Source organism: Anolis carolinensis, chromosome 3 (genome assembly GCF_035594765.1).
Source record: "Anolis carolinensis isolate JA03-04 chromosome 3, rAnoCar3.1.pri, whole genome shotgun sequence".
Classification (NCBI taxonomy): domain Eukaryota; kingdom Metazoa; phylum Chordata; class Lepidosauria; order Squamata; family Dactyloidae; genus Anolis; species Anolis carolinensis.
In genome coordinates, this window is record NC_085843.1 from 244726721 (window position 1) to 244754395 (window position 27675).

Consider the following 27675-nt stretch of genomic DNA (forward strand, 5'->3'; position numbering starts at 1 on the left):
GTCCCCGCAGGGAGATGGTGGCAGGGTATAAATAAAGTTGGTTTTTTTATTAATGGATGTTGGAGCAATAACTTTTTGTGTGTAAAAAGCAAGCTTTTCCACTGTACAGCAGTTACATGGGATCATTGATCTGTAAGTTGGAAGAATGATCCTGCAAATTCTTTATTCACATTTACTACTGGATGCTGAAAATGGAATAGAAGCAGCTGTGATCACTTGTAAGAGAGCAACTGAAGTGTTTCTGAGAAGTATTCCTGTCTGTTCTGTATAAATATTAGCAATTGCAGTCATCTGTCTGATTTTCTCATGGCTGTAAAGATGACTCCAAGCATGTTAATGATGTCAGGGGATGGAAAAGGAAAGGGAGGAAGTGCTTGAATTATTAAGATAATAGCTAAATTACAGGAATGAGAATCGCTCGCAAAGAAATATTTCTGCAGATAATTGAGCAACAGGAAAGGACAATACAGAGTGTGGTGGGAACCATCAACTCCATTTACAGTATTTTGATTAGACATGCCAGTGATTAGGCAAATCAGATTTGTTTGTGTTTCTTCACCTATTTTAAAGAGAGATTGTTTTTATGTTCCTTTCTACAGATATAGGGTGGAAGAGAAGAGAAGAAATTACTTGAAGCCTAAAGAGAAGAAGTAGAATTTAAACTTTGTCAATTTTAACCATTGTGCCTTTTGTAGCATCATGATTCTATCCTACAGAAACATGGGATTTGCAGTGTAGTGTGACACTACAGATCTCTGGCTAAGCATTCTAAATGGCCCTTACTGCCAATCCTAACATGGCACCGGATGTTGCCAGGATAGCTAAAGGGGAACCATATTTTGAAATACCTGAAGGGATGTCCTGTAGAAGATGGAGTGAACTTATTTTCCGCTGCTCCAGAGATTAGGAGCTGAATCAATGGATTAAAATGATAAAGGAGACACTATCTATATATTGGAAGAATATCTTGATGGTAAGAATTTGACAGTAGAATAGACTGCCTCAAAAGGTGATGTATTCTTCATATCTGTCCTGTTTTGTCTTCCAAGAACAGCCTTAAAACACTGTGGTAAGTAAATGAAAACTGCTTTACTTCAGCAAAACATAAAGTACAGCACACTCAGTGAAATACTGCAAAAGGAAGCAAGGAAGTCTTAGTCTCTGTTAAATTCCCAAATCAAATAGCAGTCCTACTTCAGACAAAGAAACAGCAATAAATCCTTAGGAGTGGTTTCCCAGATGCAGACTTGAAGGAGGCACAAGGGGAGTGAAGAGGCAAGGTCAGGCATTCAAAATGGAACATTTGTGAATTTTAAAAGAAACACTTTATTTTTATTTTACAGGTAAGAGCACCTCCCTACAGGAATCTTCCAGGGTGACTCTATGGTTAATGTCATCTATTTACTATTGGCTTTTTATAATTGTGTTACACTTTAATGTGACTCAACTTGAACTTGCAGTATATTGATATTCTTATTACCTCTGATGTCTCAGAACAATATGAATGGAGCCCCCACCAGCCATTATTGGTTTGGTGCAGCCTGCAGCTGAGTAAAAGTGATGTCATGCCTGTTTCAGTGTGAGGTTTGGACCAATCAAACTTGAAGATGGCCAGCTTCTGTTTAAGGCACAGACTGAACCTGGTTTTCATTGTAGGAACATGGTTTATTTTCCAGCTACAGCACCACTTGGAGCTATCCAAGGTGCTGACTCTCCTGTCTTACTGTATTACCCTTTGGATTTGATCAGCTCTGGCCCCCACCTGGTTTTGGATTCATAGAAGTCCTTTCATCCAAAGCCATAAGAAATTGATGATATGTGCTTTGTGACTATAATAACCCCTGGTAGTAACTGGGCCAAAATGTATGCATGATCAAGAGTGTAGTAGAAGATGCTGAGAAGAGGGAGTGCTTGCTTGCTGCTGACTTAGAAGATGGTATCTGTCTCTTTGAGTCAGCATCTCCCAATGCATCAGAGATAGTCTGGTGGAAAAGGCCCAAATCAAGTGAATGGGTAGTCAACTGAGACTATAATCACACATGAGCATGTATTGTTCTGCTCAAGTGAATAAGTAGGTGCCGGGCAGAGTGGTAAACAATGCTAAGGCAAAAGATGAATTGCTCCTTCCTACACCACTCAACCTCCAGCCTAATCCATATACTGAAGCCAAGCAGATGTCAACATTCACAATCAAACCATGTCCTTTGCAATCTCTGATGGGAGCTGAGTAAGTCAGGGAAACCATATGTTCCACTCATCTTTATACTCTTAATATTTCACCATGGCTCCCTGTGGTTTCATAGGGGGTGGCTGACAAATGATAACAAATATGAGAAAGATTAATCACATTAAATTACCAAGATTTAACATTTAAATTTATCAAATTGTCAACCCATAGACAGTTTTACAGGTTTTTCTTTTTCTTGTCCTTTTATGGAAGTGGGTGGTGGTGGTTGACTATTCTAAGGATTTTTTTCATGTCAGGAGTGAGTTGAGAAACTGCAAGTCACTTCTGGTGTGAGAGAATTGTCTGTCTGCAAGGACATTGCCAGGGGATGCCTGGATGTTTTTGATGTTTTACCATCCTTGTGGGAGGCTTCTCTCATGTCCCCACATGGAGCTGGAGCTGACAGAGGAAGCTCATCTGCACTCTCCCTGGGTTAGATTCGAACTGGCAACCTTCAGCAATCCAACCTTCAAGTCATCACTCCTGCCAGCACAAGGTTTAACCCATTGCACTACCGGGGGCTCCTTAAATATTCTAAGGATTAAAGAAAGTCAAAGTTTTCCCCTTAAAAATCTCAAAATAACATTCAGTATAATGAACAGAATTAATAATGCAGTGATGCAATTAACAGAAAGAATAATAGTAAGATGCAATTAATAATCATTGCAACATAAACTTTGCCAGTCTGCTGCTTGTGTCCACATTACTGGTTTTCTTGTACTCCCCGGCAACTTGTTATAAGAAAAGGAAAAGAAACTGACCAGTTAAGGGACAATTCTTCATTAATGCTCCTGACATGATAAACAGGAAACAATAAAACTAACTGCATCTGTAAGGAGGAAACTCCCAATTATCCCTGAAGAGGGCTTCTGCTAATTGCAGGTACTGTAAGCAAACATTATGGAAGAATCTTTGTCAAGGGAACAGCATACCAAATCAGCTCCCAATTTCTATTTGCAACAACTTCATATATCTATGTCTTGCTCAGTTTCACTTTCCTATTCCAGATTTTAGAAGATGATGATGATGATGATGATGATGATGATGTTTTATTTACAACCTACCCCATCTTCCCAAAGGGAACGATTACTTTGGGAACTACAATTTGCAGAATGCTCTATTGGGCTTGGTAAATACATCTCCCCCCCTTTCCTGAGATGACTGATTGATTGATTGCAAGTGTATGCCACCTTTCTCCCAGAGTAACACCCAGGTTGGCTTCCAAAACTATTACAATATTCAGAATAAAACATTTAAAAATAATTAAAACAGCATTTTTTTTTTAAAAATGTATACTTTAAGTTAAAAGGAATAACCCATAAAAAGCTCTCCTTTTTGAATAGGAATGTCTTTGCCTGCCAGCAAAAGGAAAACAAAGTCAGGGCCAGCTTTATGGCTTAGTAACAGGCAGCGTAATAAAATTTAAGAGTGCATGTCTTTGGACAACCACTTTGTAAAGATTTTTGAGATTTCAGCAGATCATTTTGGCTTCATGGTAAATAGATTTGCTCTGATGAAACAGTTACATTAAGTAATTATTTACAATGAGAAGAAACAGTGTTTTATTTTACTGGAAAGGTGATTGCAATGAGTTGCAGAGCCTGCATGATTTAGAAAACAAATCTGTAAAGAGCTTAGCACAGGAAAATAATTCTGTTTTCTACAACAAAATTGCTGTTTTTGTCTCATTGTAATCATGTTAATACTTCTGAGATATCTTGCACACTGAAGAATAACAAACATGGCAGAAGATTGGACTAGAGCAGTGGTTCTCAACCTGTGGGTCCACAGGTGTTTTGACCTACAACTCCCAGAAATTCCAGCCAGTTTACCAGCTGTTAGGATTTCTGGGAGTTGAAGGCCAAAAACATCTGGGGAGCCCAGGTTGAGAACCGCTGGACTAGATGACTTTTGTGGTTTCTTCTAACTCTGATTCCATGTTTCTATAAGCAAGATAGACTCTAAATTACACATCTAATTCAGTTCCATATGAGGCTTCCAGACAAAAAACAAATATCACTAAACTAGACGATAATGATGGATGAGAATAATTGTGACAATTATGATGAATGATAGATGATTTACTAGCAACAGGGCATGGTTCATTCAGGACCAAACAGGGCATTTCTTACTGAGCATAAAACAATGGGATTCAAGCATCTACTTTTTAACAAGTTGGTAAAGATGTTATTTTAACATGTTGTACAGTAGGTGGCGCCTGCAGACAACATACAATACTTCCAGTAATTAATTAGCATCAAGCCCTATAAATATGAATCTTTATAGATTTTGGTGTTTATCAATGGATTACTTCAGACACTACAATCATTCTATACAGAGTGAGAAGCCTTATATACAAGACAGGGCACAAAAGCTATGTACGTTCCATGTACAAATAAATAGGCACTTTATAGATTTCTTTGAAAATTAGTCTGAGCCTATTTTAATTTGTGTATGATTTTTAAAAACACATAAAGGATATTTTTGGTAGTAGGTTGCCTGTAGATGTTTTTCTATGATTTACTTGTATTTCTATTAAAGCTTAAATGAAATTGAGTGTTTCTATAAACAGCCCTGACAACATGAAATATATGAATAATTCCAAAACCGATTTTACTACATTTTCTTTATTCCCCAGATTACTCAATGGTACAGTTATTACTGCAAAAGCAAATGTAGGAAATTTCTCCTCGAAGGTATAGCACTGTGGTAATGGGTTCAGGTGTACTCCTCTTTGGTAGTTATCAAAATTCTGACCCTTGAACAAAACACTGTTGCAAGTTTCAGAAATATATCTCATCTATGAAAAAGAAGTGCAAACAAGTAAACTCCAAATTGCTCCAATGCGTTTGTGTAGCAGTGAGTGATGCTATAAGGACTTGGTGTTTGCTAGCCAGTTTAGTTTAGCAAACACTGAGTTGAATATGAGCCGAGAGAGTTGCAATTAGTTCATATCGTGTAGTCATAAGTGTGTATGTAGATGGCAAGGAACTGAAGCAGCAAATTATTTAGTCACTTTGGGTCTCTTTGAGCAGGATATCAATTATTGATATTGTTAGTGCTGTTATTATTTCATACACAACAAGATTAGTACACAGTAACCACTATCAGTATGCTGGCTGTTGTATTGGATCACATATTGGACATGTCCCAAGTGTTTAGGACTATGTGATGTATTGGCGAATAATGTGTGTGAAGTAGTGTGGTAGTGTGACCTTTTGCAGCTGACAGATGGTAATTTTTTCAGCGTTATTATTATTATTATTATTATTATTATTATTATTATTATTATTATTATTCCAAACTTGTGGCCCATGAAAGAGCAGGTCTGTGAGCCTACAGTTCCTTGCATTTAAACCTTTGCCATTGAACCCATTGTGTAATGATAATATAAAGTTGGGACATGGTGACATCCACGTGTCATTTGCAGAAGCTGCCTATTTATTTATTTACAATATTTATATTCCGCCCTTCTCACCCCGAAGGGGACTCAGGGCGGATCACATTGCACATATAAGGCAAACATTCAATGCCATAACATAGCACAGAGACAGAGACAGATGCAGGCACGGGCTGGCCTCGAACTCATGGCCTCTTGGTCAGAGTGATTTGTTGCAGCTGGCTGCTAACCAGCCTGCACCACAGCCCAGCCTAAACATCTTGTCTGGAAACTTATTGTCCCTGGGAGGCTGTTTAACCATAGATTTGTGGGGAGCAATGAGCAAACAATTCCAGATGGGAGTGTGAAAGCTAGTGGCATCTAATGTAACCAAAATGTACAACCCATTTATTCTCTGTTGTAATGAAGTTGATGGGGGACATTGTCACAGGACTGCCTCACAATGAACAATCCACCTTCAAAATGGGAACCTTACTAATCAGAGAAGGCAGTGAGGCAGAGGGGGGAATAGCTGGGGGGAGGACCAGGATATGGCTCAGAGAAATTTAAAGGTCTTTTATTCCTTGGGAGGAAAGTGGAAAGTAGTAAGAGCAATCTAGTTCTGGAAGTATAAAATACATTAAATTGGGACTACAGTTGCTAGAACAAGTTGCTCACTTGGGGCTTGCTCTGCGATGCCATATTGGATGTCATGGATGGCATGGATGAGGGTTTGCTGAGTGAGGGTTTGGGTGTTGAACTAAAGCCCAGGCAGGAGCAGCAACTCCCTCGGCCACACCCAGAAGTAAGAACTACTCAGCTTGCTGGACAAACACAAGAGGCTTCAACTTCAGTTGAATTAACCATGCCTTCCTCTGTGTGGAACTAAGGGGGGGGGGAAGCCCAGCTGAGGAGATCAGCACAGTTTGAATCGAGATCAGCTATGAAAGCAGCATTTAAGGGTTTGCAGTGTGCATGAGCTCCCTCAGTCAGCTCCAGCTTCCCATGAGGGGACATGAGAGAAGCCTCCCACAAAGATGGTAAAATATCAAACAGCCGGGTGTCCCCTGGGCAAAGTCCTTGCAGATGGCCAATTCTCTCACACCAGAAGCACCTTGCAGTTTCTCAAGTCATTCCTGACACAGAAAAAAAAGTGTGCTGCTTGATTGCTGGCTGCAACTTCTGTATTCATGCCTGAACTTTTTCTCATGTACCTTTTGGAATTTGGACTTCTCCTGGACTATGGCTCTTTACCTGTGAACACTACCTCATTGATTAGCATTCTGACATTTGGCTTTGACTCTGGACTGGACTGGACTGGACCCTAGGCTTTCTCTTCCACTTGTTCCCTTGGGTTCTGTTTTTATCATGGACTAATTGGCATGACCTTGGACTGTAATATGCTCCTGCCATTGTTTCAAGGTCAAGGCTCATGATAATGGCTTCCAGTGTGGAATAGGATGAGATATAGGAAAGAAGACCATAACATGACATAGCATATTCAGAGTAGATCAGTTTAATCCAGCATGCTTCCATGTGCCATGGGTTCCATATCATTTGTAAATGTCATTCTAAATTGTAGTTTTACTTCCATATCATATGAAAGATATGATCCAATCCACCACCACCACCACCACCCCATTTGACATCAAAGGCTCTGCAATGCATTTCATCAGGCTTGGAAGCATGGCAGGTTAGAATGAAGTACAGGGAATTTTCTACACCAACATTCAGTCAATATAATTTTAAGATACTGACTTTTTAATGTTTCTACATCCTTGTTCCAAAACTTGTTTTAACCTGTTCTGTTTATGAGGTAATTTTAAAAGTAACTCTTGGATTATAGTCATTTTAATATTTATTTTATAACAACTTTAATAAATGACATAGAAATATGTGCCCAAATAAAGTGGGCTAATAAAAACTGAAAACCAGTATTGGATTAGCAGTGCATGGCCTTGGGCTGGGCACAATCCTTCTGCCTCAGAGGAATGTAATGGCAAAATTCCTCTAAAGCAGTGGTTCTGAACCTGTGTGTCTCCAGATGTTTTGGCCTTCAACTCCCAGAAATCCTAACAGCTGGTAAACTGGCTGCGATTTCTGGGAGTTGAAGGCCAAAACATCTGGGGACCCACAGGTTGAGAACCACTGCTCTAAAGAAATCTCTCCAATATAAACCTATGGTAGAGTTGCTATAAATCTGAGTCAAGCTGAAGGTACATAACAATGACAAGTTAAGAAAACTTATTAGTTGCTCTACACAAAAGGGTGATCTTGAGGGCTAATATTCAGAAAAAGTAATAGGGCAGCCACTTATGAAATGCCCAGAAGAGAAAATGTGATGCTAAAGGAGGGGGTAGTGATTTGCATATAGATTGGTAAATACAAATTTAAGAAGTAATTACTTTTTTCGAAACAGACATACACTGCATGTCACTATAGCCAAAGAGGTTTTGACGATGCAGGCCATGGCCCTGCCCTGTCAGTGGGTAAAGCAGTGGGAAACATTGAAAGAAGCTTCCTCACCACCACAGTGAGTCTCCTGTCTTTTGGCTAGTCCAACGGAGCTAGCACACAAATCAAATCAAAATCTATATTAAAGTCATAAATCAGCATAAGTGGGGTACAGTCTCGTAAAAGCATGTACATACAATCTAAAAGGCTAAAAAATAAAGGTATGTTGAAGGCTAAAACACACAACTCTTTAGAGAAATGATTAGACTAAAAGGGGATGGAGAGGGGGGGAGATTGATGGAGGAGTAGGAGCATTCAGGGCACAAGTCTAGGGGACTGAGGTGGGAAGAACCGATAGTTGGATTGTTAGCTGTTGGATCCAGTCATCAATCAACTGATTTTAAGTGCTGTTACACAAACTTGGCAGCATTGTAGGTTGGTATCTAAGAGCAGCAGGTTGGTGTAAAATTGTCCTGAATAGCCTGAGTAATTATATAGCAAAAGTAGGATGAGTGTGGATTAAATGTCTGTGTTGAACAGGCACTGGAGGAGCACATACTCCATTGTTTCTATTTGACCCGAGTCGCAGGGGCAGAGTCTCTCTAGGTAGGGGGGATCTGCCATTTCTAGAGGCATTTGTTTTTCGGGGGGCTTTTTTGCATCTCTCCAGGAGGTGGGAAGTGACTTTCAGGAGACAGAGATTGTGTGGGAGACACATATCATCCATGGGTTGCACTTTCCCCACATGTGAAATAGATGATGCATTCAAATAAAAGGCTGCTGACAATGGTTCAAATAAAAGCCTGTCAAGTAGACTACACGCTGTCAAGTGACTTTCCCTTTCCTTGAGTGGGAAAATTGATATTCCTACTCTTCCTTCATCTACATCTTATTTGCATAATTTCAGTTGTTACTATGCTGCTTCTACAAACTCGATTCTCCAGAACTGAGCCCTAGTTGTTTTTATGGAGCAGATAAATATCCCTCTCGGCTAACAGAAGTGAAAGTGACTTTAAACAAAGATGCTGCTTTGTAGGTGATACCAGGAGGGAGAATAATAAACTCTTTCAGCTGGTGTTGTGTTATTATTGAGAGCCGCAGTGTTTGCATGAGACTCTGATTGCTGCATTGCCAGGGTTGTGTTTCCTTGGAATGTCCTCTCCTTTCTGGATTGTGTGACAATAAATACTGAGACTAAGGGACATAGCCTGCTGTTTGCATTCGGAGTGGAGCTGCGCACCACTGCGGCTTGGATGAACCTTGGGAGCCAGGCCAATGTGTGTGCTTTCAGCATATTAAAGCCCCTACATGGTACAAGAGAGTACATAAGGTACTCTTTGGAGAGGCTCCAAACTGTGTAGAATTTGATTTGGCATGGGGAGTGAAGAATTTGCATTTAGCCCTGCCAAGCAAGTAAAAAGTCGAGTCAGGTCTTCTACTCCAGAAATTAAGCGTGAGGAAGCAAATAAAATTGATTAGTTGTTCTGTTCAGTTGGAACTATTTCTCATTCATTGGAGATATAGCAGAGAAGCTATAGGCATCTTGGCCCTTTCTGGTTCTGTTATTGTTTACATTTATCTATATTATGTCATTTGTATCTTCTTAGGTTCTGCTTTGTTTTAAAGCCTGCAAATCACATGTAGGTGAATAGAAACAAATATAAAAATATTTTTGGAAATTACTGTATATGCTTCACTTACCATTCATGATAAAGCTACATTTTATATTGATTTGAAGACTTGGCTAGGATTCTGGGACGCCCCTCTCAGCCATGGAAATCCACTAAGTGACTTTGGCCAAATCATACTTTCTCAGCTTATAAGTAAGGCATGTTTCCCTTGACTAAATCTTGGTAAGAAAATCCTAGAGCGGAGTCAACATATTCAGAGTTAATTTGGAAGCACATATGAACAACAACCTGAATTGTTTTCCTTAATATGATTACACTCTAAATAGAAGAAGAGAAAAGAGAAGCAGGGGGTATACATTAACATTAAATATCTGTAATTGCCATTTTCATAATATAATTTGACAATAGAACCAATTAACCGAGGAGACAGTAAATTCTCCTTGATAAAATGTTTGAGGTCATTTGCTGGGCGGTTCCTGCACTGAGTGGGATGTTAAAGAAATATCTCCATAAATCTCTTTTGTACTAGGTATAAGTCAAATGGTCAGCTCTCTGCCTTCCAGTTTAAACAACATCTTGTCTTGGGGCTAATTTGGAGTATTCTGAAATCAGTTCTGTGTTATTGAGATAATGAATATGTAAAGACTAAAGCAATCTAGCATTATTTCTGGACAAGGCAGGTATAAAGAACTTGCCCAAGTCTATACAGGATACTGTCTAACATCCTAGTTTCGATCCCACCAATAACGGTTGCTCAGACTGCTTCGGTGCCTTGCAAGAGGAGGAAAGAGTGGATCTGTCTTTCATAAAATGGAGAAGGGATAATTTGTGAAGGCAGGAAATATTGTTTTTAAGGTAGAACGAGGGAAGACTTTTCATTTTATTGTCTTTATGAAGTCTGACTAGGAATGATGACAGTGGTTTTCTGTTTAGAGTTTTCTTGAGTGCAAGCCAAAGGAACATACTTATATTTAGTCAACAAGCAAGAGCAAAATGTCCTGCAAGCAAGAATGGGATGGCTAATGGACAGCCAACAGATGCCATTCCAGTGGTGGACTGAACCAAATGCAGGGGTATGGGACCAAACATGGAAAATATTTCATCTTGCAGCACATGCCATAGTAACTAAGCCTTGGCCTTTCAGAACAGGAGTGAAACTTATACACAAGCTGGGAAGCCATCATCTTTGAAAGTATCACTAGGAAAGGAGTATGTCCATGGGAGATCCTAGGGGGCCTGTTTTAAAATCCAGGATGTCTGAAGTGGGAAGTTTTCAGTGCATCTATTGATACTATTTTATTATTGAAGTGTATATTCAAGTCATTTTTAATTCATGGTGACCCTGAGGCAAATGTATAATGGGGTTTTCTTGGCTAGATTAGATCAGTGGGTGGTTGCAACTGCCAAATGGATTTCCATGGTTGAGTGGTGGTAACAACCCAGGTTTTTCAGAGTCTGAGTCCAACACTCAAACCAATGCATTGCACTGATTTTATACAATTTGGTTTACAACGTTTGCCATGGAGTTTGTCATACAATTCATGACACACACACACACACACCCCAAAAATCAGGCAAATTAGTCTTATCTGACTAACATGTTGGCCTCTGCAAAGGTTCACAGAATGCTGAGCAAAAAATTAGTTAGATTTGCATTCTCAGAGTCCAATAACCTTTTCTTTCCAATGTATAGTAGGGTAAATTCTAGCTCCACTAACTGTATCTATAATTATAAAACACCACTGAGAAGTACCTTACAGACACTTTCACAATTAAACATCTCCTATATCACTTTTCGTGACGTTAGTACATGCACCCTGAATTTACTAAAGAAATTGTAATCCAGAGAAGTAATACTGTATAGTACAGTTTCACTTATCCAAGGTCCATTTATTGAAGAAGAAACTGGAAATATTCAGAATAAAGAAGTTCTTACCCAATATACATGCATGTCTGTAGAGATGTGTTTTTAATTCCATTAGTGTCCTATATTAATTCTACAAATAGTATCTGAAAGCAGTTTTGTCTTGCTTTCAACAATGTTTAGGGGTGGGAGGCGAAGAGAAATCTTTTACCAGATGATAAATTGCTAGATATCAGATGAAGTTATAAGCCTTGGCCCTTGACTAGCTCTTGTGTCCTAGAGTGCTGGGGATTCATCTCAGGATATGCTGGTTAATTAGAATGAAAGATCACAAAACTAATTCAGTTCCAGTGTGTGCTAGCATGTGTCATAGCTCCAGATGTTTTCTGTCAAGCTGGGTGCATTGTTTGAATTGTAACAGGGAAATTAGTTCAGGCTGCATGTGGAGTTGAGAGCATGAAACTGGGTCAGCAACCAGCAATAAAGCACTCACAGGGAGGGACACTTTATATTTCAAGTGAAAAACTGGGGATCAAGGATGACTGAAATATACATTTTCTGCCAACTGCGCATAAAAGAGGATGAATGTCTGACTTGTGAAGCACTTTGGTAGCTCCGTGTTACTTGAGAATGTCTTAATATACATAGAGGTTAAAGGAGGCTAGATCTGTTGGCTGAGATACTATACCTTCCAGTGGGATTCTTTAATAGCAATGTGATTTATTTCATTTCATTTGTCATTCGGGATGCATGCAGATTAAGAATTCAAGCCCACATCCTTGCAATAGAAGACAGGCTCTCTAAAAAACACCAGGAATCAATCAATAGGGGTGGTACAAGATTTCCCATGGCAATATCTCAGTGAAATATGAGAAAATTATCAGGAATATTAGGAATTCTGAAGCCCTCAATTTTTACATTTCATTATTCAGGATCATTACTAAACTGACAATTATAAAATTAGCTTAAATATGTCTATCCCTTCCCTTCATGACTTTTCTTTTATTAGCTTGCCTGCCTATGGTTTGGGAGACAGTGACTGATACCATATGAGTTCTTTGGGAATTCTGAACTGTTATGAATAGTTAGGACACTATGCGGGAATTAAATGTTCATTTCCTTACTCACAAAATCATTTCAACTTCCCCTCAAGGCTTTCAGAATCAACATCTCATGCCCAAGGGCCATAGTGTATTTGGGATTAGTTCACCCTATGATAGCTCCTTTAGAGTTCATAATAACCCCAATGTTGATTTACACTCCCAATGCCATGGACAACATTAGGTGCCATTATTAGATAGTGAATGAAGAAGTGATGCACAGTTGGAGATAAACACTGTTCAGCCATCAAAAGTCCCCACCCCTCAAATTTCTTTGAAGTCTTGGAGACATCAGGGGGGTATAAAAAGGGAACCTTACCTGAAGCACATACTTTTCACAATTCTGCTGTAACTTAAAGGATGGTGCCATTACTAAAACTACATTCTCCCTCAAGATTGGGCCACCATGCTAAATTGGTCCACAATACTAAACCTAAAAAGAATCCCAGTAGCAGCAGCATGTTGATCAAGTACATCCTATGGATACAGGGTCTGAAAGGCACACAATGTTGTGTTGTGTTGTATTAAGTGGTCTCCTCCTCCTCCAATGAACAAGTTCCCTTTGGAATTGGAGGAACATAAGAGATGCTTTGTTAAGGTAAAGGTTTCCCCTGATGTTAAGTCCAGTCGTATCCAACTCTGGGGGTTGGTGCTCATCTCCATTTCTAAGCTGAAGAACCAGCGTTGTCCGTAGACACTTCCAAGGTCATGTGTCTGGCATGACTGTATGAAACACCGTTACCTCCCTGCCGGAGCAGTACCTATTGATCTGCTCACATTTGCATGTTTTCGAACGGCTAGGTTGGCAGAAGCTGGAGCTAACAGCGGGCGCTCACTCCGCTCCCCGGATTTGAACCTGTGACCTTTCGGTCCGCAAGTTCACCAGCTCAGTGCTTTAACACACTGTGCCACCAAGGGCTCCAGATGCTTTGTTAGCTGTGCCATTATTTTTATAACACATCTCCTTCTGTATGCATATAACATCTAGCCCTCTGCATCTTTCAGTTGTGTCTTTGCAAAGAGTATCAACATATCTGTAGCAATGAGTGGTATTCGTAGAAACCTCAAAGTACCATGCTCTCCACTTGCAGCTTTTCTTGAGACTGAAAATCCACAGGAAATCTCTTCACTGCTTCAAGAGTACAGAAAGAACAGCATATTCCACTTCTACTCTTGAAACAGTGCTAGGAAATTAATTAAAGTTATGGTCATGGGCCCTTCCACACAGCCATATAACCCAAAATATCAAAGCAGATAATCCACAATATTTGCTTTGAACTGGTTTATCTGAGTCCACTCTGCCATATAACTCAGTTCAGTGCAGATAATGTGAGATATTATACAGCTGTGTGGAAGGGGCCCATGTAGCTCTAAAACAGTGTCACTAAGATTTTAAAAAGTCTTTTAGGTGAAAACATTTGTTGCTGTGGAAAATAAATTGGACTGTTGAGCAAACAAATCCTTACTTCGTCTACAACTGAGTTCTAGGATTTAAGATAATGTATGACCTTATCTTCTTGGTCTTGAAGGAGATATGCCACCAGGAGAATTTAAGATAGGACATTGGCCTTATTGACTTCATATTCTTAAGCAAAAAATGTTGGTTTAAATTAGGAACCTAGAACTAAAGTGACTTGAGATTTAGATATGATTTTTTTTCTACAATTGATAGTTTAGTGATGTCTTACACATAGAATTTCTTGTTCAGAGTATTTCCAAACATTGGCATATGTTAGAAGATATTCAATGGATGTGTACGATATTTCCTTTCTAAATTCTATGCCGTTGTGACATATGCTGAAATTACTTTTCAGTTGGATTACTTTAATGTGTTCCATATGGGACTGCCTTAGAGATGCTCAGAAACTTAAATCTGGTGCAACAAAGCCAGATGCAACAAAGATAATACAATTCTCTTGTTGCAACAACTCCAGGTGCTGCTAGTTCAGATCTGGACACAATTCAAAGTTCTGGTTATTACTTATTGAAGCCTTATATGGCTTAGGTGCAGTGCATCTGACATACCATATCTCCGCATATCATCCTGTTTGTATTTTGAGATGTTCTGGGGTGGTCCTTCTGTCTATCCCACTACCTTCACAGCTGTGTCTGGTGGGAACAGGATTTTCTCAGTGGCTGCTCCAGGCTTTGGAAATCCCTTTCTAGAGAGGCTAGAATGGTGGCCTCCCTGCTATCTTTCCATAGGCAGGTAAAGACTATTCTTTTGAAGATGGGTTTCTTATAAAGGGCGATTAGTGATAGGAACAACAGAGAGGTTCAAGATTGGGAAAGGAGTATGGCAGGGCTGCATACTTTCACCCTCCCTATTAAACTTGTACGCAGAACACATCATGTGACATGCGGGGCTTGACAAATCCAAAGCTGGAGTTAAAATTGCTGGAAGTAACATTAACAACCTTAGGTATGCAGATGATACCACTCTGATGGCTGAAAGTGAAGAGGAGCTGAGGAGCCTTATCACCAAGGTGAAAGACGAAAGGGCAAAAGCTAGGTTGCAGTTAAACATCAAGAAAACCAGGATTATGGCAACCAGACTGATTGATAACTGGCAAGTAGAGGGAGAAAACGTGGAGGAGGTAGTGACAGACTTTATATTTCTAGGCGTGAAGATAACTGCAGATGCAGACTGCAGCCAGGAAATCAGAAGACGTCTACCTTTTGGGAGGAGAGCAATGGCCAATCTTGACAAAATAGTGAAGAGCAGAGACATCACACTGGCAACGAAGGTCCGCATAGTGAAAGCAATGGTATTCCCCATAGTAACTTATGGATGCGAGAGCTGGACCATAAGGAAGGCTGAGCGAAGGAAGATAAATGCTTTTGAACTTTGGTGCAGGAGGAAAATTCTGAGTGCCTTGGACCGAAAGAAGATTCAACCAGTCCATCCTCTAGGAAATAATGCCCGGCTGCTCACTGGAGGGAAGGATATTAGAGGCAAAGATGAAGTATTTTGGCCACATCATGAGAAGACAGGAAAGCTTGGAAAAGCATGATGCTGGGGAAAATGGAAGGAAAAAGGAAGAGGGGGCAACCAAGGGCAAGATGGATGGACAGTATCCTTGAAGTGACTAGCATGACTTTGAAGGAGCTGGGGGTGGCCACGGCCGACAGGGAGCTCTGGTGTGGGCTGGTCCATGAGGTCACGAAGAGTCGAAAACAACTGAGGGAATGAAGAAGAAGTGATAGGTCGCATTATCAATGCTGTTTTTCTGTTTTTTAATGGGCATACTATTATTATTGCGTTTATTATGTTTATTGATACCCTGCTTTATCTCTCCCAAAGGAGACTCAAAGCGGCTTACAATTAAAAGTATGACCACATAATTTAAATTATACAAATATGCAAATATTAAAACAGATTTAAACATAACAGTATTAAAATTCAGTGAAAATCCATTAAAACATATTCAAAGCTAAAAATCATAACATCCCCAACTTACTTTTGATTTCTTTAAATTCTACTGAAGATTAATCATCCTTTTTTAATGGACTTTTATTTGTTCATCGTCTTGGGAGCCCATGTGGGCTGGGAAGTAATACAGAAGTAAAATCAATCAAAATACTTTCATTTTGCATGATATGTATCTCAAGCCACCTGGAGTGCCAGAACTTGGAATATGGCAACTGATTATTTTAATCACTTCACTAGTCTTTACTAATAGTTATCATTGCATTCCATAGCACTTGGTTTAGCGAGTTGTCCTAAGATCATTTGTAAACTTTTCAAGATTGGGATGAAAAACTCAGACTGATGTGCTAAATAAGTGACGTTCCTTCCTTTTAAAAACTCCCCTCCAGTTGGTTTCAACAGTACTGCTATTTTGCAGCAATAGAAGCTCATTCAGGAACTTGAGGCTGGCTCACAACTACAGACTTCTGCTGATTTAAAAGAGAGGAGGAAAGGTAATTTCTGGAGTGAAACCGAAAACCAGTCTACAATAGTAAGTGTTTATTTGGTATCAGTTGTTATACAAAAAAACTTTGTTATATATACATAAAAAGTAACAAAAACTGCATTTTTAAAGAAAGTATTATTTTACAATTAATAATGTGGTACACTGCTTAAAAGCAAAACAAATATATTTCATATGGAAGTCAAATGTGCAGGTTGCACTGTTCTTGCTAGATTTTCATATTTTTTCATTCATACAGGAAGTTCTTCAAAAGGAAATATAATCCCTTTCAGGAAAGATGAAGTTAATCACTGTGGGCATCATTGCTTTCTGCATGCTGGTGTACAAACAAACAGGTAGCCATTGTATTAAATACTTATATTTGCTTTGATTAAATTGTTTCCCTTCCTGCAAATTTCTCTGATCTATCCATTTAAATATATTCTAGCTATTACAAAAAGTTTAATATTATTAATATTTTAGTAGAAATTATGGTGATTAATGTGTGAGAGAAGACAGAGAGAAAACTATCATTGTATTAGGCTTCTTTAGCATTAAGGAGTCTGAGATAACAGAGCAGTCATTTGTAAATGGCATGAATTTTTTATCCGCATAAGCAATACATTGGTGATTAATCTCTTGCTTATTTCCAGATGCCAGGCCAATCCATGATGAAGAAGGTAAACAGGTTTCTGTCAGTTTTATGCTCCCCCTTCCAATCCCCAGCTTCTACCCAGATATCTAATAATGGGCACACTTGGAAATGTAAAAGTTAAGGAAGCATTTTCCACTGTTTTCAAACCTTGCTGCCCCATACACTGAGGTTTTTGGGGGGCATTAACTTTGGTCAGTAATGACTAGGATAGCAACTGTTAACTAGAAGACTTTTCATCAGACATCCTGAAATTGTGGAATGATCAACTGGAAAAGATTTGATAACTAGAATGCTGTCTGCATTTAAAACAGCATTGGGAAAAAAACCCTCTTCCAACAGGTCTATCCAGATGAGTTTTTAAATTATAATAGGTTGTGTTTCATTTGTATGGTTTTAAAACTGATATGCGATTCAACTGATTGTGTATTTTCAATTGATGTATGTTTTTAATTGTGTTAAAAATGTCTACACCCACAAATGTGGAGAGGCAACTGTATTTGAGCCTGCTGTTTCCTGCCTTGATCCATAGGGAGAGGTGGTTAAGAAATAAATATGATGCTGTTGATGCACAACAAAAGAGCTGGCTTCAGATGTAATGGGAACAAGTATTAGCAGAGTGTTGCAATGAGGTTCACAAAATTACCCATCCAAATTATCCATCAGGAGCTCTTCTTTTTAAGGAACAGGTTCTAAGATGGATTGAGGGACACAATGAACACTGTTGTGCTATCCATCTGAGAGTACCTCTGTCGCATGAGGAGCTGATGGTATAAAACCGTGTAACAACTAGGCTTGTGCATTTCGGCTAAGGCTCAATCCACTTCTGCTGGCCGGATAGTGGTAGACCTCCATATCAATTTTTGTGTGCCTCCATAAAACAGGTGCGCAGACGGATTGAGTTTTCGGACTGCAGCCGAAAAATATGTCTAGATCTGTCCCATTGGCGGCAGTTGGGGGGGGGGGTCCCCTTCCCATCATTGTAGGCAATGGCGTTGTTTGTCCTTATATCCTTCATTAAGACGTGGATTAAAAAGCATCAGACTTAAGATAACACTCTTTCTGTAATCCTTTCTCTTTGGTCTGTAGAGGAGACCTGGGTTTAATGCTTTGTTAAAGCTGTTTCTACTCTAGAGGAGACAGGCAGCAGCGCACTCACTCTCCCTACATGCAACTTTCCATTAAGGCATTTTAAGGAGGCTTCCCACTTCCCACTAGGAAGAAAGAGTGATGACCTGGAACTATTCTCTGGGCTTCCTTTAAAAACCCCTCTCTTTTCTCTTGATTTACATTGCAGGCCCTGCCTGCCTTTTTTCCCCTCATGCCTTTCTGCTTCAGGTTTAATGCTTCCTTAAGGCTGTTTCTACTTTCTACTGTAGAGGTATCTAAACACACTGAAGCTAGGACACAACTGTGATACTGAATAGGGGAGGAGGAACTGTGATTGGCTGCCCCGTGGCCCTGTTACGGACGGGAAAATGCCCTTGCCGTTACGGCCACCCGGTAGAGCCGAAGAAGCGAGTTTGGCCAAAGTAAAATGGCTAACACGGATCCGTGCACAAATCTAGTGACAACCATACTTTGAGTCCTGGAGGCTGTGTGGAACTGTTTGTAGTCCCAGGCAATTGACCGTTAATCCCCCCGGCATGAAAAACAACGCATTTACATTGTGAATTAAGCAAAAATTATGTCCTACAACCATCCCTAAGCTCGACTTTAAGTATGGTGGGGTACAATTCATTTTCTATTTTCAAATTTGTATGGTTCTAACTCTGTTGGATCCCATCCCACTGGTTTCCAAACCATGTCACCTTTCTGAAATGTAGATCATGATCAGCTATGGGAGAACGACAGCATTCAGCCAAATCCTGTCTCCTTGAATTCAGTTCAATGTACTCCTTAGAACAGGGTCCTCAAACTTTTTAAACAGAGGTCCAGTTAACTGTCCCTCAGACTGGGGGCTGAACTATAGTTTGCTGATTTTTTTGTCTTCAAGTCGTTTCAGACTTAGGGCAAGTGTAAGGGAACGCTATCAGAGAGTTTTCTTGTCAAGATTTATTCAAAGGAAATTTGCCTGTGTCTTGATCTGAGGTTGAGAGAATGTGACTTGGCTAAAGTCACACAGTGGGTTCAGAGCCACAGTCTGAAGTTCAAACCACTATGCTACTCGTTATAAATTTCTTCTCTTTTTCCTACCTACCTTTCTTTCTTCCTTTCCTCTCTTCATTCCCTCTCTGTTTCCTACCTACTTACCTATTTTCGTTTTCTCCTTCCCCCTTCCCTCTCTTTTTCCAACCTCCTATTCTTTCTTATTGATATACAAATAGAAATAAATTTTATTGATTAGCCTATTGGCCATATCAAAACATTTGACAACACACATTTGATACATACAACATACAACCCACATTACAACAAAGTTAAAACAAAAAAGCTATTAACAACAATGGATTAAGATCCTGAACCAGATCAAATATCTGCATCACCCTTACAGTTTACAGAAGCAAAGGGGGCAGAGAGAATCCCTCTGTTTTGGAGGGAGATAGAGAAAGAAAAGGAATGGAAAGGAGAGTAAAGGAGCAAGAAGAGGGTGGCAGTAGTGATAGGGAGTGAATGGTGGCGGCAGCAGTCTAAAGTTTAGAGCACTGGCTGGATCTAGCTTACGGGCCTTAGAAGATATCCTTGATATTGAAGTCACAATTCTGTTATTTACATGTTAAGTCAGGCAGCAATCCTAACTGGGAATTTACAATTATGACATTTAATTTTATAATGGCATACTTTAGGATGATTGTGCTAAATCAGAGGGTGAAAAATCTAAGGTCTTCCATATGTTGAAGTCCATTTCCCATCAGTCCTGGCCAGCAAAGTAGAGAGGGGATGATGAAGTTTCTTGGCTCAGCAACTGCACAAGGGTCATATAACCTATTTCCTGTGCTGAACAATGCCAAATCCATTCCCTATAAAAAAAAATTTCATTTCTTGAACATGGTTTAGAACTGTTTAGGGAAACAAGGATTTAGCACAGGTATAAGGAAATAAAACTTTGTGGATATGTTTCAATTACTGATTTTTTTAAAAAAAAACAAACAACAATCTCTTATTTTAGACCCCTACAGACAACCTCCAAGCATGCCTTATTGGCCTTTCATGAGTAATGATTTCTGGGGATATGTGGAATACTTCCGGGACCTGGGGGCATACAACAGAATCAATGAGATGGCCAGGACCTTCTTTGCTCATCATCCTATTGGAAATATTCTTGGATATGATGTCCCATACAAAGAGCACTAGTTTGCTTGGTAACCTTTCATTTGACCATTGCCAATACAGGCAGTCCCCATGTTACAAACAAGATAAGTTCTGTAGGTTTGCTTTTAAATTGAATTTGTATATAAGTCATAACAGATATATTTTTAAGAGTAACTTCAGCCAAAAACGTGTATTTTAAAGCTTTGGATAGCATAGGGAAGAGTTAACAGCCCTGTGGTGTTTGTTTTGCTATCTGTGCCCCTGTTCAGAAGATTTCACCTCACTTTCTGTCCCTGTGATAATTGGATTTTGAAAAATATGGCTTGTTGGGAAATCAAGGTTTGGTGATAAAGCATCAGTGGAGACACCTTTTTCCCATGATAACTCTTTCAGGAGTGAATTTCCTTTCCTGGGGTTGATTTCTCTCACTTCCTGTTGTCTCACCCCTGTTCTTAACTATGAGTCATTTGTAAGTCAGATGTTTGTAACTCGGGAACTGCCTGCAACCAGAATTGTTAGCCTAAATGTGCTATTTTAATACTTTTTTAAAATATATAAAATATGTAAACCAGTTTTAAAAATGCAAATGATGCAAGTGTGAAGTATTTTTAGTACACAATATATATTTAGAATATACTAATTAGCAAAATGCGTAAAGAATATTTTGATTCTGTAGATTTTAGCAACTCATACACATTTGTTTTTTAAGTGATTACTAAAATGATGCTTTATGAGTGTGTCTTTTTCCTAAACTGTTTAAGTCAACCGTTTAATAAAAGCATTGGAAGTGGAAGGTATAGACTGAAGAGTCATTTTTCATTCATAGTGTTTTTTCCCTACTTTTGTAGTACACTCGCTTAATTGAATAGTAAAAAAAAACAACAAAGCTATATATCTGTTTTTCAATAGATAATTAAAACACAACAAAGAGAATTAAAGAAAGTGGTTCTGCAAAAGATAAAACTGTGTTCATAGAACTTCATGCAGGAGGTTCCTTATGCAATGGGCCCTTGTGCCAGCTGGACTGCTGACCTAAAAGTTGCATTGCTGACCTGAAGGTTGCTGGTTTGAATCCGTGAAATGGGTGAGCTAACATCTGCCAGCTCTAGCTTGTGGGGACATGAGAGAAGCCTCCCAGCAGGATAGTAGCACATCTAGGCATCCCTTGGGCAATATCTCTGTAGACAGCCATTTCTCTTACACCAGAAATAATTTGCAGTATGTTCTCAATTCACTTCTGACACACACAAAATTGCAGGAATCCCTTTTATTAGTCTAAGTCCCTTATCCATAGTTTCATATCCACAGTTCATTTACCCACACTCCAAAACACATTTCTCCCCCCAAAATATTTGTGAACCTCTCTTGGTCCTAGAATAATTCTATGGTATGCTTCAGGCCCAAGTTAAGTCAAAATATGGTTTCAGGTATCTTTACAGATACCTCATACCAGATTTTGCTTGATGGACAAGAACAGCTCTCATCCATAAAGATCCTTAGCTGTCATCATTGTCATCTTCTTCACCATGCAATGTATGCAGAATATATTTCTGTCATCACCACTGATTAACTGCTGACATGGACAGCTGAAATAATATGGAATAAGGCCAAAACTTTTACATTGGTTATTCAGGTGGGACATAACCAGAGTAACCAACTGACTTAAGGGGATGATTGGTGAGTTCAGGACAATCCTGACCATGTTTAACTAGTCAAAAGTAAATCCTACTTCTTTTTTAATGAAGTGACCTGAAGCAATGTAAAGTCTAACACGTTGACTGTAATATGAGTTTTTGTGGTCCATGAAATGTCTATAATGTCTCAACTATATATAGTACACTTGGTTCTGAATGGGATTTTAAATACTGATCATTGGATCAGTATTGTATGGCTCAACCCAAATGGCAAAGTGCTTTGATCAAGTGAACCAGAGCTAAACTATTGAAAGTTACAATTACAAGTAGTCCCCAACTTATGAACAAAATAGGTTCTGGATTACTGTGAGTTTTCCAGGCTGTACGGCCATGTTGCAGAAGCATTCACTCCTGATGTTTTGCCCACATCAATGGCAGGCATCCTCCGAATTTGTGAGGTCTGTTGGAAATTTGTGAGATCTGTTGGAAAGTGAGGTTTATATATCTGTGGAATATCCAGGGTGGGAGAAAGAACTCTTACCTGTCAGGAGCACTGCAAGGGCAGGAACAAGCCATGAGAGGAAAGGCAAAGATCCACCCAGAGGAAAAGGGTTCTTACTATATATCAAGGGAACCACTGACCGTACAGGGAAACTAATGAAGAAACACAACGTACGAACTATCTAGACCCACTAAGAAAATCCAACAAATGCTACATTCAGCAAAGGACAAGAGGAATCCTCTCACCTCTGCAGGAGTCTACCATACAGCTGTGGACAAGTCTACATAGGGACCACCAAAGGCAGCATTCCCCAGACACAAATCAAGGAACATGAAAGGCGTTGCAGACTAACTCAACCAGAGAAGTCAGCCATAGCAGAGCACTTGATGAACACACCATATTATTTGAGAACACAGAAATGCTGGACCACTCTAACAACCACCTTGTCAAACTCCACAGAACAGCCATTGAAATCCACAAGCATGTGGACAATTTCAACAGAAAGGAGGAAACCATGAAAGTGAACAAAATCTAAAATCAGGACAGTAAATAAAAAACAAACACTCTGAAAATAGGAGAATTCCAGACAGGAAACAATCAGGACCAGCTAATCACCTCCCAACAAAGGATTCCCCCAGGCAGGAAGCAGGCAGGCTTTGAAGCTGCAAGGCTTTTCAGTGCTAATTAGTGTGGCCCATTGCAACATGAGTCGGATGTAAGTCAGATGTTTGTCACTCGGGGACTGCCTGTATAATGTTAACATGGATCAATCAGAAAAGTTTAGCTATGAACATAAACATCCAGGCATTAGGTTATACAATGAAGTCTACTTAAAGCAGGCCTGGGCAAACTTGGTCCCTCCAGGTGTTTTGGACTTCAACTCCCACCATTCCTAACAGGCTCGGGCCCCTTCCGCTTAAGCACCTGGAGGGTTTTCTCATGCCTGGTACAGCTTGATTTCGCCCCTTTTCCTTTTGAGTCCCGTCTTTTGGATAGATTGAGAAGAGCGCTGCCATAGAGACGGTCAAGTCCTCCGGGCGGCTAGAACAACCGGAAGTTGCTGTTCAGACTCCGGCCGGAAGTTGGCTGGCGGTAGGATTGCTGAGGGGAGCCATGAAGCCGGCGGTGGACGAGATGTTCCCGGAAGGCGCGGGTCCTTATGTCGACCTGGATGAGGTGAAGAGGGGACGGGGCGGTTCGGGAAAAGGGAAGGAGGAAGCTCTTGGGGTGGAAGTCTCTTTCTGGGGCCCCCGAGTGGTTCTTTTTCTTGTTAACGGCTCCCGACGGAGAAGGGCGGCCTTTATTTCCCTTCTGTCCTGAGCCTGGCTTTCCTTTTGGTATATTATTTCGTCTTCCCTTCCTTCCTCCTAGGGCCCTTCCACACAGCCCTATATCCCAGAATATCAAGGCAGAAAATGCCACAATATCTGCTTTGAACTGGGTCTTCTGAATCCACACTGCCATATATTCCAGTTCAAAGCGGATAATGTGGGATTTTATTCAGCTGTGTGGAAGGGCCCTTAGAGGAGACATGGGCAAACTTGGCCCCTCCGGGTGCTTTGGACTTCAACTCCCACAATTCCTAACAGCTGGCTGTTAGGAATTGTGGGAGTTGAAGTCCAAAACACCCGGAGGGGCCAAGTTTGCCCATGCCTGTCTTAGGCCCCTTCCACACAGCTGAATAAAACCCCACATTATCCGCTTTGAACTGGAATATATGGCAGTGTGGACTCCAGGCCCTTCCACACAGCCCTATATATCTAGGAATATCTAGGCAGAAAATCCCACATTATCTGAGTGTGAACTGAGATAACCCAGTTCAAACAGATATTGTGGGATTTTCTGCCTTGATATTCTGGTATATAGGACTGTGTGGAAGGGCCCTCCTCAGATGACCCAGTTCAAAGTAGAAATTGTGGGATTTTCTGCCCTGATATTCTGGGTTATATGGCTGTGTGGAAGGGCCCTTAGATAGTTCATTACTGCTCTGAAACCTTTTGGGACTGCAGGCCTTTGGGACTTCTCTCTCTCCTCCATTGTCCCCCCCCCCCCTTTATGGTTTTATTTAGCCTTGTTTCTACACAACAGTGGGATTTGTGGCTTAATGGGGAACATGACATTGCTCTGATCCTAAGACCTGGATCCCAACAGATATAATCATGGATGTGCCTCTGAAAAGCTCGTTGCTATTGTCATCAGTTTTATCAGTGTCGGTTTTGACATAATCCATTTTTTCAAGGCTTTCACCTGTTTAAACTGGTTTAATGATAATTATTTAAAATTAATGTCACTATTGCTTTCCTTATTGTACAATGTTGTTTATTGTTTTTGTTATACTTTTAGTTTTTTGTCTGTATAAGTATTGAATGTTTGCCTGTTATTATGTTGGAAGCCACTCTCCTTGGGGAGATAGGGGTGCATACAAATAAAGTATTATTATATTATTATTGGCACTAGTTTCCTCCCACTGCTGTTCTCTTTCAAAATTCACTCGATTACAATAGACTCTCAGGGCCCTTCTACACAGCCATATAACCCAGAATAACAAGGCAGAAAATCCCACATATTCTGCTATATGGCAGTGTGTACTCAGATAACCTAGTTCAAAGCAGATACTGTGGGATCTTCTAAGTCCACACTGCCGTATATTCTAGTGCAAAGTAGATAATGTGGGACTTTATTCAGCGGTGTGGAAGGGGACTCAGTTAAACAGAACTCTCAAGCAATAATGCTGCATTTGCAAAGTTCTTTTTATAATACAGTAAAATTGTGTTGCAGTGTGTTTGTCTTTAATTGCTGTACTTCAATATTAATATCAGGTCACTACAGAATTTATGTTATAGTATTAAGTTAGGTCTGTTTTTAATAGTAACTAAATTTAATTTAATTTACCAATCCCTGTGGATACTGGGTAACTGAGAGTCTACTGTGTTTATTTTACTCAATTAACTTATATTCTAGGGCCCTTCCACACACCCCTATATCCCAGAATATCAGGGCAGAAAATCCCACAATATCTGCTTTGAACTGGGTTATCTGAGTTCACACTAGGATAATGTGGGATTTTCTGCCTTGATATTCTGGGATACAGGGCTGTGTGGAAAGGCCCCCACTTTCTTCTAGCAACTCCTTATAGCAAATAAGGATGTCTGTGCAATTAGGGTTTTCCCCCCAGTTTGCTTTGCTCTGTTTCATTTTGGAAAAACCAAATGGTGCCATGTTTAAGTTTGTAAGGCCCTATTGCATTTAGGTAGCACAAAATGTTACTGAGTCAGGCAGATAATGAATGATTTTATCATATGTAGAAATTAAATCCTAGTTGAAAGGATAAAAGTTAAATCACGAGTCTATGACCCCTTCTACACAGCTGTATACAATCCAGATTATCTGTTTTGATTTGGATTACCTGATAGTGTACACTCATATAATCCAGTTCAAAGTGGATAATGTGGATTATCTGAAATGATATTCTAGATTGTATGGCAGTGTAGAAGGGTCCTATGTTGTAGCTGTCCTTAACAAATATTATTCTCTCTCAGGCTGGAGGAAGTACAGGTCTGTTGATGGATTTAGCAGCTAACGAGAAAGCAGTACATGCTGACTTCTTTAACAGTAAGTCTCCCTTTAAAAGTTGTATATCAAGTTTGTTTTTGCAGCTGCTCAGTAGTTTTTTAAATGTGTTTCCTTTCTTTGGTTTGAAAGAAGAGTTGCTGGTTTACAAGGGCTAAAGCAATTAGTCCTGTTTTAGCAATGCAGACAGAACATAGTGAATCTTTATTTTTTGTGGGAGGGCTCTGTACCAGCCACTGTCAGAAGAGATTGGTTCTCACCGTTAAAGGGGCTCAGCTTTTCTACCTCGCCCCAGCAAAAGTTCAGTCCAATAACAAATCTCTTCCATATCCATTAATCCATGTAGAACAGTGGTTCTCAACCTGTGGGTCCCCAGATATTTTGGTCTTCAACTCTCAGAAATTCTAACAGCTGGTAAACTGGCTGGGATTTCTGTTAGTTGTAGGCCAAAACACCAGGGGACTTACAGGTTGAGAACCACTGATGTAGAGACTTGAAAGACTGATGTTTGCACAAATAATGGCTAGTTAAGGTATTTAATGCTAGTAGGTACATTTGTAGAAACTTTTCTTATTAAGCCTTGAGGAAAATAAGATTGGCATATATTAAGACTAATAAGGTTGAGTGGGACAAACGAACCGATGGTTAGTTTTCATCAGCTACTGCGCTTCTCATTAGAGAAAGGAATGGAGGTGTTGAATGTGTAAAACAAGTTTGATATAGAAATATTCTTGCCACAGAGGAGCCTTGCCTTTTCCTTCTTATTCAGTGAAGTCTCTTCTCAACTTTGGTAAATAGATTCAAGTTGCATTCCTCACTGAAAGCACATCCTGTATACTTGCTTAACTCTTCAGAATGCGCATTTACTTAACTCCAGATATAGAGAGTTCATAATAACTGCATATTCATGTGATGTTGATGTATTGTTCTTCTTGCTAGATTTTGAAGATATGTTTGACGACGATGATATTCAATGAAAATGATCTTCAGCAATGCAGTGCAAACTACTTCAGGCTTTTTGAGTGAAGCTGATCAGAAACCAAAGGAAAGTGGGAATATTGTTTCCAAAACATGAAAGCAAACCATGAACTGGCTATCAGTGCATGGAGAAGAAAAGTGTGAAGCTGTTTCCTTTCAGAGATAGGTAGTTATGCAGTTTTGAATCTTGCTTCAATAAAATGTGAATAAAATTAATAAAATGTTTATTTTCAAGGGTTTTAAAAATCATTTATTGCATTAAAATGATATGTAAAGAAACATAAATTCAGTAAACAACCCCTTTCTCTCTCTTCCTGTCTTTTCTTCAGTTCTGCAATTTCTTGTTCCAATGTTTGAAAATATGACTATTCATTAACATTATTTGAATGGGAGCTGTGAATGTTGGTCAATGTTTTTTGAGTAGTCACCCTACTTGCATCTGTTTCTGCACAAATGAAGTTGGGGGCTTCTAATCATTAATTTGGAGGTTGCAGTGGGAACAAATAAAATTAAGTTTG

The 27675-nt window shown here is 39.6% G+C and overlaps 2 protein-coding genes across 3 annotated transcripts; both read left to right on the top strand.

Moving 5' to 3' along the window:
• Positions 1-14844: 14844 nt before the first annotated feature.
• On the top strand, positions 14845-21266 carry otos (otospiralin). 2 transcript variants are annotated; one of them, XM_008106316.3, is made up of 4 exons: positions 14845-16579; positions 16829-16925; positions 17223-17249; positions 20331-21266. In XM_008106316.3, the coding sequence occupies exons 2-4, from the start codon at positions 16868-16870 to the stop codon at positions 20513-20515; spliced, it is 270 nt and encodes an 89-aa protein (XP_008104523.1). In that variant the 5' UTR covers positions 14845-16579; positions 16829-16867; the 3' UTR covers positions 20516-21266. The 2 variants fall into 2 exon arrangements, with proteins under 2 accessions (XP_008104523.1, XP_003218389.1); XM_003218341.4 differs by having other exon boundaries at positions 14849-16617.
• A 2366-nt stretch (positions 21267-23632) lies between these two features.
• Positions 23633-27468, top strand: cops9 (COP9 signalosome subunit 9). The gene is made up of 3 exons (XM_016992110.2): positions 23633-23785; positions 26149-26221; positions 27119-27468. The coding sequence occupies exons 1-3, from the start codon at positions 23723-23725 to the stop codon at positions 27154-27156; spliced, it is 174 nt and encodes a 57-aa protein (XP_016847599.1). The 5' UTR covers positions 23633-23722; the 3' UTR covers positions 27157-27468.
• Positions 27469-27675: the final 207 nt, after the last annotated feature.